Source organism: Apium graveolens, chromosome 1 (genome assembly GCF_009905375.1).
Source record: "Apium graveolens cultivar Ventura chromosome 1, ASM990537v1, whole genome shotgun sequence".
Taxonomy (NCBI): Eukaryota; Viridiplantae; Streptophyta; class Magnoliopsida; order Apiales; family Apiaceae; genus Apium; species Apium graveolens.
This window is the reverse complement of record NC_133647.1, coordinates 190,834,454-190,848,905: the sequence shown is the minus strand read 5'-3', so window position 1 is coordinate 190,848,905 and position 14,452 is coordinate 190,834,454. Positions and strand designations below refer to the sequence as shown.

Below are 14,452 nucleotides of genomic sequence, written 5' to 3'. Positions count from 1 at the left end.
GAATGATGAAAATAACAATCTGGTGTGTAGACTGAAGAAGTCTCTCTATGGCTTGAAACAGTCACCAAGGCTATGGTTCCATAAACTCTCTCAAACCTTGCTCAACCTGGGTTACATTCAATCAAAATCTGATCATGGTCTTTTTGTATTTCACACAGAGTCTAAAATCACACTTATACTTGTTTATGTGGATGATTTGTTGATCTGCGGAAACTGTGATGCACAGATAAATTACCTGAAGCAGATGTTGTCCAGCTCATTTCACATGAAGGATCTTGGACCAGTTCACTATTTCTTGGGAATTGAAATTGACAGGTCCAAAGCTGGCTTCTTCTTGTCCCAAAAAAAATACACTGCTGACATTCTACAGGAATTTGGAATGACTACTTCAAAGCCTCTGCGGTTACCTCTGGATAGTCACCTGAAACTCACACCAGACAAAGGGGACTTGCTTCCTGATCCAAGTGTTTACCAAAGATTATTAGAAAAACTCATATATCTGACCATCACCAGGCCAGATATACTGTTCTCGGTTCAGCTGTTAACACAGTTCATGCAAGCTCCCACAACCGTACATATGCAAACTGCAAGAAGGGTGCTGAGATATTTAGTTGGTACCCCTGATCAAGGTCTGCTACTGGCATCATCCTCATCTGCACAACTTACAGCTTATTGTGACAGTGACTGGGCTAGTTGCCCAGTCACAAGAAGATCTATCACAGGATATTGCATATTTCTTGGTCAGTCTCCTGTCTCGTGGAAAACAAAGAAGCAACATGTTGTTGCCAGATCATCAGCAGAAGCAGAATATCGTGCCATGGCACTAACAACATGTGAGATAACCTGGCTGACTGCTTTACTGAAAGACTTGGGACTGAAGAACCTTCCACCAGCAGTGCTCAAATGTGATAATTAAGCAGCCATAGCCATAGCAGCAAACCCTGTTTCTCATGAACGAATGAAGCATGTAGAGATTGACTGTCACTATATCAGAGATCAGCTAAAGGCAGGACTAATCACTACAACAAAGGTGTCTTCCTCAGAGCAAGTTGCAGATATCATGACAAAGCCCCTTCCTGTGAAACTGCATACTAATCATTGCAGCAAGCTGGGAGCTTCACTATCGAGTTTCACTCACCAGCTTGAAGGGGAGTAATAAAGGAAATACAATAACAAGAAATTCTCCTGTTAATGGTCCCTATCTCCTAGACAGCTGGAGTAATAGCCAAATTGTTATGGCCCAGACTTGTAGTCTGTTATCTTATTTTGTCTACTAGCATTATATGTTTTGTCTGTCTTAATTAGAACCTCTACTTATGTATTGAACACCTTTTTAGGGGATTCACCAGATCAACATGATGAGAACTCAATAATCAACAAACATTCAGATCCACATTTGTTTTTGTGCCGAATACTATAATTGTCTTTACCCCGAACTCTGTAATTTGGTGTTTACACTTCGAGATACTGTTGCTTACTAGCTTGAGCGTTGAACTACGCAGGAAGAGTGGACAGTGCCAGAGTTGGAGGTGATCACCAATTTAGAGTGGATGAGAAATAAATATATAGAGGAAGAGATTTTGGGGTTGTTGCAGATCATGAGGTACAAATTTATAATTTTCTCTTCTTCTCCATTTTCATTTTACATTATACCAATTGCTTCCACAAATGGTTGCCTTGTTTAGTTTAGTACCTTCATGATACTTGCGGATGTATATAGGATTTGGAATCAGATAATATTGAAGTATTACAAGTTATGGAATTACAGTGCCCTAATCATGTAAATATAATATTCATAGTTGTGCTCATGTCTTTATATGCATAACTTTAGGTGCTAGTTCCAACAACCTATCCAAAGCACTTGGCAAAAACTTCCTTGCAAACATGTAACAAACATGGGTTATATTTCCATTGTACTTGCATTGCTTCTCAGTCCTCATCTTCTGTAGAAACTCTTCGGTTGCATCTGTGTCTGAGTACCTCGACGGGTGAGGCCCACCCCTCGACCAGTCGACCCAAGTCAGTGTCCTGTTCGAGTTCCTCCTCCAATACTTAGTGCTAACTAATGTAGGCAAGTAATGTTCATCAGAATAGCACAAGCCCTTGCAATATTTTTGGAACATAGTAATATATGTAGTATCGGAGATCACTTGAATGGCTAATAGACGATCAATTTGAAACCACTGAGACCCTTTTCTCCAGTCGGAAAGTTTTATAATCGGGTACATATCTTGGCTATAGCGACCACGTCCAACAGGGTGGTTTAAATCATAGGCCTCCACAAAGTTCTGGGAGGAGTTCATGAGATATGAATATAGGGTAGAGAAATTGTACAGAGGAATGCATGATTCAGAGAGTAGAACAAAACGCTGATTTGAAAAATCAAGAAGTGCATTGGCTAGCAAACGACGCTCTGCTTCAATCATGTTAGCGTTTCCCCATTCTACTACCTGCATTTGAGTGTGAATGAACAACCATGTTAATTGAAAATCATTATATTACTTGACGGGGCTATAATGCATAAAAATTGCCTCCTTAGTTAGCATAACCTTAGTATTAAGATTATATTTCTGCTTGTAACTTTTAAGTATGTGTTAATGAAATGTTTTGCACATAGTAGATTCCCTGTATACCACAGAATGTTCTACGTTGATTTTCTCGTAAAAAGTAATGAAAGCCAACACAACATGTAATTTCTAAAAAGAGGTACTAACGAGTAAATATTTTCAGAAGTAGGTTGGTGAATTGCAGGTAGTTGCCAACCATGGGCTAGCTTAGCTACCAAGCCTAACATGTGACTTTTCCCCTCGAAACATATATCATGACTTGTTTGTTAAATTTGAGTTCACCGAACTACACCAAGGATTCGTGTCACTTCTATGGCTTGCTTAGCTTAGATTCGTGAATTTTAAGGTGAAATTAGATATGCAGTTATAATCGCCCCACCTACGTGTTAACAATAATTTCTCTAAGAATGCATAACATGTTAAATGTTAGTATAATGCCATCTCCCACGAGGTAAATGTCACTAAAGATTCTGTACTCAGATTAGTTATATTATATTCTGGTTAAGAGTGCAGATTTTGTAATTAGCAGAAGATCAAATCTCCGACTATGATGATGCAATAGACTTGTGTACTGGATACGACATTTTACTATTGTGTCTGTTTAACCATTTTTTTATTCTTGTAAAATATGTAAAATCTCAAGATATAGGTGGGTGGCCTAATGGTCTGCCTAGATTTCATCCTTTGATTATTCTATTTCTGTTGTTAGTTATGACATAGACAGATGACTAACACAGATGACTAACACATTAAGACAAGAAGATTGTGTTCAGACAAGACAATGATTAACACAATTTGAAGAATGATCAGTAAAGTAACATGTTCTGTGTAATGCAGACAATTTACCTTGCTAGGAATTCTCCGATCTCGAAATATTGAACTTTCGGTTTCGGACTGATTGTAAGATGGATCAGAATGCACATATATTGAGTAAAGTCCTTCATTACCTTTGAAAAACTTCTCCCATAAAGGCGCAAACGAAACTGTCTGTTTAATCAAGAACATAAAAGCTATCTTTGCCGTTGGTTTAGCTCCCGGAAACTCCTTCCTGTAAGGAGCCATTGAAGCCCTCCACAACAATTCATCATCATTCATGTCATGCATAAGCCTCGGTGGCTTCATATACTCTCGTAATCCGATACGATTTTTCAGAGTTTTATTAACACTGGAACGACTAGATAACGAGAACGGTGAAGAAAAAGATAATGGTGATGGTGAAAATGATGAAGTGGAGAGGGAGAATTGTGTTAGTTGTAGATTAAACGAGAAGTTTTTGGAGTGAAAGGTTATTATGATTCCGAAAGTTAAACCAATAGCAAAGAAAAGGATGTAATACAGGACTGTTACAAGTCCTTGTATTGAAGGACTCAAAATCTTGGGAGTGAAAACATGATTTTGAGTCTTCATGGATCTTGAAATATTGTATTGCTATGAAATCAAGCTTTGTTCTTGTAAAAATGTATTGAAGAGAGCTTATTTGTGGGAATGCATAAAGAGTTTGTTTATGTTTATGTAAAACTCTAAAATGCAACCCTTTGCTCTATGTAGATTACACAAAGCTAATTGAACAATACAAGAAAACTAGCTATCTGCATAAGAAAATTTTCTTTATATGAATACTCGTATGAATAGGTATATATACAAGAGAAGGTGGTTAGGAAAGAGGAGGAGAAATTTCTAAAACTTACAAATTTAAGAAGGTATTAAGTAGGCCGCGTGGAGATTAAGTAGTTAATCAAAGGATTTACGGTGTCAAATACAAAGACTGTAGTGTGTAATTGCATAGTTTGGATTGTGAAAATGTAAGCTCATAAAATGTGACTTCTTTCGTTCTCGAAATTTCCTGGCCACTAATGCAATGATGTCTCAATTATTGGAAGAAAATCTTCCAAAAGACATGTAGAAATGTAGTGTAAGCATGACTAAAATTTAACTTTGTTATATGGGTTAATATATATAGGATTACTAGGTTTAAAATTCATCTGATTGCACAGATTTTTTTTAATATTATATATATTTTTAAAAAAATATATTGAATTCAATTCTTAATTTTGTTCATTTAAAATTTTAAATGATATGAATACATGATAATTATATTAGTAGACATATATGTTCGTAACTTTTTAAAACATTTAAACTTATTTAAAGTGATAGTATTGGTAATGAGAGAAATATTATTATAACGAAATTATTATTTTATTATGGGTAAAAATATAATGTCTCCATTATGTTGGTACCTTAAAAAACAATATTATTTTAGCATTGTGATTACTTAATCGATTAATTATAACTCTATAAAAGATATTTGAAAAAGATAATATTACTCATTGAACGATATAGTTTTATTGATAATTTTATGTGTATTTTTTTTTAAAAATATTTTAATTAAATTTGATTTTTTAGTTCAGAAAACTGGAAGTAATAAATTAGAAAAATTTAAAACTCGGTATGAATTAAAATTTAAATTGGTAGAAAAAGTTGAATTTGATATAAATTATAATGATATAGAGTTCGATATAAAATAGAGATGAAATTGGTAAAATAATGGAGTAAGTTGACTTCAATATCAATTAGAATTGGAATTGATCGATGCAGTAATTAAAATTAAATAATTAAGTAAGGTTAATTAAGTAATTTCTGCGGAACAACCGACTACCAAACTTTTAATGTTTCGTCTATTATAATATAGTATGGATATATTGTCTGACACTTAGAAAAGGAATATGATAGTTACGAACATTAAATAGGAAATATTTCCTCTATTTTTTTTATGAAAAATGCTAAAAATCTCAAATTTTTACATCAAAAAATTTCCCCAAATCTAACGTGTCACACAAATATTTGGTAACCTTCCTAATAATAAAATGGTACCCCGCGTGCATTAATATGCGTCCACGAATTAAAATAAGCCAGGTGTGTAAAATTTTTGGGAAGATATTTGGAGAACCTAGCACTACTCTTTTTTTATTTGTCATTTTTAATTTTGCATGTTTCAATATATTTTGACCGGTTAATTAGAAATATGATTTTAATTTTTTTTTTCAATTAAAATATAAGTTATCTACTTTTATTTACAATTTTTTTTTTACAAATCATAATTTTAACTGACCGGTCAAATGACATTAAAATGTGTATAAAAGTGTGACAAATAAAAAAAATAGAGAGAATATAAAAAGAAGCACATTATTATTTTTATTTATTTTGAGAAAAAGAAATGAACTATATTTTACCTTAATCAAAATATTTGCACCCATATAAATATTTTAGCTTATATGGATTTTGATATGTTTTCTTCGAGACTTTAAATATATGCTATCTATTATTGTATAAGTTTTGAAGTTTTAAGTAAAAGTTGATTCACATGTTCATGCATGCAAATTATTATGGGTTTCCATTTGTTATTCTAAATAATTAAAAATAAGATAAAAATAGTATCAATATGATTATCTAATTAATTATCTATTTAGCTAAAAAAGTTACATTTTATGTATCAATTGAAATCTAAATTAATTCCTCATCTTAAAGACTATCAGTTCCAGAAAATTCTTGGTGGTGAAAATAAATTATGCCTTCAATTAGGTTCCTAATCTGACTCAACTTTTCTTTTTTTGAATTGTCTTATAAATGAGTATTTCTTCTCATAAATTCATGAAATCCTGGGACAAGAGGATAAATTCTTACCAATTGAGCTATCCAACCGTGCTCAATCTAACTCCGGTACTCAACTTATGTTTTATTATCTCAGTATATATACCACCTTCATCAATTTTCAAAATAAATTTTATCAACAATGCTAGTAAAATAAGCCACATGTTCAATTAGGTTACCAATTTAACTTTTCTCATGTTTTTTGTGTATTAACTTATATTCATTTCAATTCATATCCTACATATTGTAATCATATTATAAAATAATTTTTAAATTAATAATCTTCACAATTATAATTTTTTAACAAAGCAAATAAATTGTATAAATATTATAAAAACTGAAATTAACACAGTTAATCAAAAAATATGGATGAGAAATTGTCTTGTACGTTTAATTATTTTTAAGGAATTGAAACCTCCAACATTTCTTGTTTATACAAGTGACCGCGAAACTTGAATCTGCTAACCTAGTTAGTGTTTCAGGAGGGGAAAAGAGTTTAGTGATTTAATTTCAATTTTAGGTAAACGCAATTTTGTACAAAATAATGAAGCTGACGTCTCGAATCTGGTGTACGTAGGAAATGTAAGAATCTGGAACCATCTCTTCCACCAATGAACAATCACTATTGAGTTCACTACAATTCACACTGATCAATACAAACAATATTACTCCAAAATTATCAATTAATCTTTATATTATTTTTTAATCCTAAACTGGATAGTCAGAACAAAGTTCATGAATTAACTCGTTTTTAATTAAAAAAATAGTTGAAACTTAATTTTTTAATCCTATATGTATTCAAAAAAGGTAAAGATATATAAAATTTTTAGTCAAAAACATGTTTTTAAGGCACCGCAAATGCAAAAAAGGGGAATCATGCATTCAAACATTATTCGTTGAAGTGAAATCCACATCCAAACTTATTTTGAACTACTTTTCATGACTTGACTTCATCGAATCTGTGGCAAGTTGATGGTCAATTTGGATGAAAACGGGTGATAACTATTCTGCCTCATTTCTTTTTATTCATTAAATAATTTATTCTTTTCTTAGCGGAATGATAATTTAACGGTAACGACTTCTATTAAAGCTATATTGAATAGATTGTAATACACTTTAAGCTTAAAAAAATGTATATCGACTTATTAGTTATTACGAGTCTAAATTATAATTAAAATATATAATAAATAAAATTATACGATTATTGCAATATTTTTTTTTGCAATTATATGTAGTTTTCATTAATCAAATCTTATTATAACAACAAACTCAACATTATTACGTGTCTGTTATTCGAAAAAACATAACTAACATCTTATATCAAAATTTTACGCAAGTAATGAGTAACATGATTGACGAATAATTTAACAAAATATTAAATCAACATTACTAACTAAGTAATTACATATTGGATTTCTTATTGTTAGCTGGATTTGTTTTTTTTATAGTTTGTGATCACATATTTTTTTCTCGTAAAATATTCTTTATGTATATATAAATTTGCATTTGGTGCTGAAATATAACTCTATAGGTATGAATCTAGAAATTACAATATATATACTATTCCGTTTATATAAAAATAAAATAAATATATGATATATAAGAATCAAAAAATGGGTAAATATTACATATAGAATATAAGTCATATAGGAATAAAAAAAAAGAAGAATAAAAATGATATATTTAGAGCTATAGTAAGATTTAAAAAAAGGTAAAACCAAAAATTCGTAATTACTGTTTCCTAGCCGCCTCCCTCCTCTCCTCTCCTCTCCCAGGGTTTGTTTATTTTCAAGTAAATCAAGGGGCTTCTACTGGTTTTCTCCGGTGGAAAGCCCCAACCCTTCATTCTCTTTTGTCCTTATTAATTTGCCTTCAATAAAACCCAATTTTTTGGGTGTTTGTGTGTATCTCCTTTTGGAGTGTGTGTTTTGTCTCTCCTTTTGGAGTGCTTTGTTATGTTTTTGTTTAATTATGGTTGGGTTTATTTCGTGTTGAATCGGTTGAGAACGAGTTTATTGATATTCTTGGTGATCTGCAAAGCCTGCGTCGAATCTGGAGCGGTGTTGATTATTGCAAGAGCTCACCTTTCACAACCAAAGTTTGTTCATCTTTCACGTGTTTACACTTTCGGCATGTCTATAGCTGGTATACGGCATGTAGATAACTGGGGTGTTTTCGGCATGTCTATAGCCGGTGTCCGGCAAGTAGATAGCTGTGGTGTCGTTTTTCCAATCTCAGCGATTGGTGTTTTTGAACATTGGGCTAACAATGGTTTTTATGTGATATGGTCAATTGCGATGTTGCTATTTTCAGAGATGTTGGTACAATTTGGATTGCTCGGGATTTCTTTGATTTCGTTTTTAATTTCAAGAATTTTTAAATTCCTATGTGTTAAACGATCAGGAAACAAATCATCTAATTGTTTTTAGTATGATATTTATTTTACCACCTGGTTGTATCGACAGTTGGGAGTTTGTCCCGACTGTATTATATTGAAGTTAATGAAAGTTTTTTGCATTTGTCAAAAAAAAATAAAATTCGTAATTACTAAAAAGAAATTTAATAACGATGTATAAAGGATGGTTTCCCTTATTAATAACGCTGTATAAAGGATTTCATTTTATTATTTTAATAAAAAAATTAAAAGAATTCTACGAAAATTAAAAATATCGTAATTACAATATGATTTCAACAATCTATATTTTGTTAAGAAAACAACGTAGAACTTGCATGAAAGAAATCTAGGGATGAAATTAAAATACAACCTAACCGTACTAAAATGAAATCAAGTACCTATCAAGAAATAATTTAGGGTTCTACGAAAATAAAATTTTAATCATATTACGGTTTGAACAATTTTATTATTTTATTGGGGTGAAATCAAAATACAAATTTCTATAATATCCATATCATTTTATTAAAATAGAATTCCACCAACAAATTAAAAAATTCTAAATTAATATATTCCAACTTAAATACATGACCTATTTACTTGGTCGTGGTTTTATATTTTTCGAAAACTATTTAGTTGAGCCAATTTATGAATCTATTTATTTTAAAACATAATTAAAAATAGGATTTAAACTTATAAAATAATAAAAAAGCATGGCTTATAAAATTCAAAAAATGGGTAAAAATAATATATATAGAATTATAAGTCATATAAGAATAAAAAATGATATACTTATAGTTATAATATGAATAATAAAAGGTGAAATCATAAGGTGGTGGAACCAAAAAATAAGTAAAACCAAAGTAAGGGGTCATTTGTTAAATCTCAGCAAATTTATCTAATAATTCATATTTCCGAAAGATTGATAAATCTGAATATGAATGAATAATTTTGTTTGTAAAACTACTGAACGATCCATAGATTATTGTACAACTTTTATGTCCTAATTATATATAATTTTATATTAAATTAAAGTTATAACTTAAATACTGTATACAAAGTAATTGTCTCGATACCGGAAAAAAAATATATCATTTCAACGAAAATAAATATACATTGTCTTCTTTATATTGAGATCGTAAAAAAAATTATTTTAACGATATTATTATTTTGTCGGCTATTAGATTAATCAAAGTTCTACAGTAATTTAAATACAACAAACATAAAAAATGATTGAGATTGTTTTCTAAAGTTGATACAACAAACCGAACTCAACTTTTTTTAAATATAAATGTGTGATAATATTCAATTTTTTAGGCAAATATGGTACTAGTATGTAAAGCAAAGAAATTTTGAGCATGAAATACAAGGTAGCATTATTTATTATGTCTCCTGGATGATTCATCTGAAATTTTAAGCATGAGCGATTCAGTTAATTGTGGATCATTCAGAATCAAAAAATTGCAAACAAATGGCCTGATTATGGGAATCAGTCAGATTACAATTGATTCAGTACTATTCAGTTGTAAAAAATGGCCCCTAATACTTAAAAATTGATTTCGCTTATTAACAAATAAAGTAAAAATAATACATATAGAATTATAAGTCATATATGAATAAAAAAGAAAAGAAACGGGTAAAAATAATACATATAAAATTATAAATCATATAGGAATCATAAATGATAAATATAATACACTTAGAGTTATAACATGAATCATAAAATGTGAAACCAAAAGGTGGTGAAACCAAAAAATAAGTGAAACCTTATTAATAAAGGTTATTAAAAATAATATATATAAAATTATAAGTCATATATGAATCAGAAAAGATAAAAATAATATACCTAGAGTTATAATATGAATAATAAAAAGTGAAACCAAAAGGTGATGAAACCAAAAAATAAGTGAAACCAAAATACCACTTAAAAAGAGGTTTCGCTTATTAAATAACGTTATTAACTAGAAAACTATGTTAAAGCCGTTCTAATACATTAGTTCACGATCACTATTTTTAATGCCCAGTAAATATACAATTGTTTAAGGGGGTTTGGATACAATTGTATAAATATTTCGAACAAGTAATAAAATATAACAGCTTTTTATATATCTGATAAAAACTGTTACAAAACTCTCTCAAGAAATACTGATGTTCTTGAGAACAGCTAGGTCGAATGATACTCGAGATCGATACACTACGTGATGACCTAAACTGTGTTTATAACTACACAGCTACAACAAATCAATCTAAGATATGCATTATCAAAAGCTAACTGAAACTGATACATATCTTCAACTGAATAGATAAAATCTTATAACTCAAACGTAAAAGATATCTACTCCACTATATAAGGAACAGAATAAATCTTCCAAGCTGACTGTCTTCAAATACTGATGACATCCAAATGCCGATGATGTGTCAAATCTTGATGACACATCAAATACTGATGACACCAAACAACCAGGTCCTGAGCTTCTTCTGATCATTGAGAATTCAATATGTAACAATCTCCCCCAATTTATGCTTAATATAATGAAGCACAAATTCCATTCTCAATGATGCCAAAACCAATCTACAAAATATACAAGGAGTAAAGCTTACTTCAGTATCTTCAGATAACTGACAGTTGTTTCCAGAAAGTATTTCAATCTTTCTTCCTCCTTGTCTCGTAGGACTTTAACAAGCTTTTTCTTCAACTCTCTCTTCTCTTCAGTGTCTTTTCCAAGCTGATAGATGGCTGATCTCAACTTAAAATTTGAGCTTTTGCTTATCTCAAGATCACCAATCAACATGTAGCTTAAACTGACATCTTCATGATCATGACTGAAGGATAACTGAGGATTGTTGAGAAAAACTTGTAGCACTGCAACTCCCCTTTTCATCTTCATTTCTTGACCAGTATAAGTTCTGTACTCAGGAACATAATCACCATTGTATTTATCATCTTTTGTCATAACTCTTCTTCTGATGACTTCAAGTATCATAGAAGATCAATTTATGGTGACACTGTTCTCAACTCTAAGAAGATAGTGAATGTATTTCAATTATGTCATAGTCTTCATTAAGAGTTGCTGCAATGTAAAGCTCTTTACTTTACCATCCCTGAAAATGTACAGAATCTCTTCTCTGACATCATTATCATTTATCTTTCTATAAACGATCTTCACAACTTCAACTTTCTTAAGATGTTAAGGAGAAACTCTTTCACCAAAATTCTCAGTCAGAGTATTTGTATCCAGCAGATCAGATCTTAGAATCTCCATATCAGAATGACCAATACCTCCTCTGGTTCGAGATTTGACAAGTTTCAGTTTTTTATTGTATTCCACCCAAGAAGGTTTCTTGATTAACTTATCAACATCTTCCTGTTCTGAAATATAATCTCTTAACCCTGCTGACATAAATTTAACATGCTTGAACCCTTTAGGATAATCAAATGTATAAATGTTTTTCCATCTTCTATCCTTCTTGCTGAGAGGAGCATAACTTGTAGACAGATCATGAATCTTCCCTTTTGCTTTATGCCATAACTCCCTCTTTGATTTTAAAACTTTCTGCAAATATTCTTTGCATGCTTGATCAGCTTTCCTTCTATCAACCTCTGAAATATAAGGAGTGACTACTGTAGCAAGGGCTGAATCATTTAATGCTTCGATCACTTTTTCATCAGAGTCAAAATCAGTTATCAGGTTCATAGCATCAGGATCTGCTTTTATCTCAGGATTTGTGTCTGCATCAGGAGTTACATTCTGATTTGCCGTATCAGCTTGATTAATGTCAGTGGTTGATCTTTTCTTCCTTGGTATAATCAATTTTTCTGACTTCTGAACTTCTTCATCTTCTTCATGTCCTTGTACAGGAACATAACCTTCTCTGGATAGAAAATTCAGAAAAGTAGAGTTAAATTCAGTCATTTGACTTGATTTAGAAGTTCTTCCTCCCCTTCCTCTTCCTCTAGCTCTTGTAGATCTTCCACCTCTTTTTCCTCTTCCTTTAGAAGTGTTAGCTTCAGTTTCAATTTGAGTCATTAACTCCTTTTGTTGCATAACTGCTTCTTCAGGTGTTAGATCAGTAAATTTTTCAGTTATATACCCAAGAGCACTCCTAGCATTCTTTTGCTCAAACCTCTTGTCTTTGTAGTACAATATAATCTCTTTACCTGTTTCCTTATGACTGTAAGGAAAGAATAATCCATTAGCATCTGCTGAATAGAGATTGTAACATCATCATCCTCAAGAGCACCAACAGTAGTCTTGTGCTTGGCTTTGTGAGCACCAGTAGACTTCCTTTGTCCTGAAGGATGAGTCTTCTTGGAATGTTGAGGTTGTTGAGCAGTAGAAGTAATTTGAACATCTGTAACTGGATTCTTATTTTTATCACCATCATCATCAATATCTTTATCCATTGTCTGAATAGAATCTGGTGTACATTTTGTAGCAACTATCTTCTCCCCCTTTTTAGCATCAGTATTTGAAAGAAGAGAAATAGAGCATCCAGTTTGTCACCTATAGAAGAAACCTTATCTTCTAAGGAGGAAAGTCTAGAGGCCATGTTGTGTTGAGATTCAACAACATCTATGATAGTATTCTTCACACTTTTGAATTCAGTTGACGTAGGTTTGTGAAGCATAAATCCATCAATTTTCTCCTTGACAGCAGCATGAGACTTCTTCATGTCATCAAGGTCAGAGTGAATTCCTTTAACAGAAATAGTGGAGGACTTAAGATGCAACTTCAGATCAGGATTTTGAATTTTCATCTTAGGCACAATGAATATGTTGCAAGCCAGCAATAGATGAGATAGAAGTATTTGCAAGTTTCATTTATAATCCCATTCTGTCTGTCGAAAATGCTCAGCATCAGTATGTAATAAGAAGGATTTTCATTGAAATGTGAAAAAGAACCAACATTGGACTTCTTAGATGCATCAATTGCAGTCTTAAGCTGAGCTGTGTTGGAATCATCCTCATCACTGTCATTATCAGAATCAGACAACCCATCAGAAGAATTTGCAGAATCAGGCAGAATTGTATTGCATTTATCCAAATCCTTTGCAAGAGATGCCTGTGGTTGATGAGATCCTGAAACAGAAACATGGTAACACCTAAATCTCTCTGTTCTTTTCAAGTGATCTCATCACTTCTCACACAATATATTACTTTTAAGAGTAATATTGTTCTCACATAAGAAACTTTATAAGTAAAAAAAACTTATAAGATTCTTGTCTCAAAGCTACCTCTCCTTTTGTCAGTACAGGAGACTGCCACTCAATTTTTTTTTGTTATATGATATTTTCACACAGTCTCACAGAAAGGCTGAATCACACATTTATCAAAGAAATAAGAGATGGCTGAGAAGAGTTATATGCTTGTCATATTAATAGAGGTAACCTCAAGGAAGAGACTATTTATAATCATACAAACATTAGAATATATGAGGAAGTTAACAATACCTGAAGGTGAGTCCTCAAGTGGAAGTGAGGATAGTGGAGGAACAAACAGCACATCAAGATGCTTTTGCAAACTAGCAATCAGTAGGGGATCGTCAATAGTAGCTAGTTCAGTTGAAGGATAAATCTGAGTAGGAGCTGTTGTAACATCAGGATTTGATCTGTCAGGAGAAGGTGAAAGACTAGCATCAGTACTTTGAACTGATGGTTCTTGTGGAGTCTGAGAAATGTGAGCTGCTTCAGCAATGCTTGGTGAAGGTTCTTGTGTGCTCTTCTCAAAAATAGGATCATTTATGATTGCATCCACCTTTGACAGTATTTCCTGATGAGTTTGCTTTTCCTGTAGTAGTTGAACATAGTCAGCAAGAAGATCACTCTTAGCAATATTAACAATGAT

General features: G+C 31.7%; 1 protein-coding gene across 1 annotated transcript; it reads right to left on the bottom strand.

The window, feature by feature from the left end:
• Positions 1 to 1,704: 1,704 nt before the first annotated feature.
• Positions 1,705 to 4,171, bottom strand: LOC141674125 (glycosyltransferase BC10-like). Its single transcript, XM_074480853.1, has 2 exons — positions 3,414 to 4,171; positions 1,705 to 2,450 (listed from the first exon to the last, which is right to left on the bottom strand). Exons 1-2 carry the CDS (start codon positions 3,972 to 3,974, stop codon positions 1,806 to 1,808), a joined length of 1,206 nt encoding a protein of 401 aa, XP_074336954.1. The 5' UTR covers positions 3,975 to 4,171; the 3' UTR covers positions 1,705 to 1,805.
• Between the last annotated feature and the right edge of the window lie 10,281 nt (positions 4,172 to 14,452).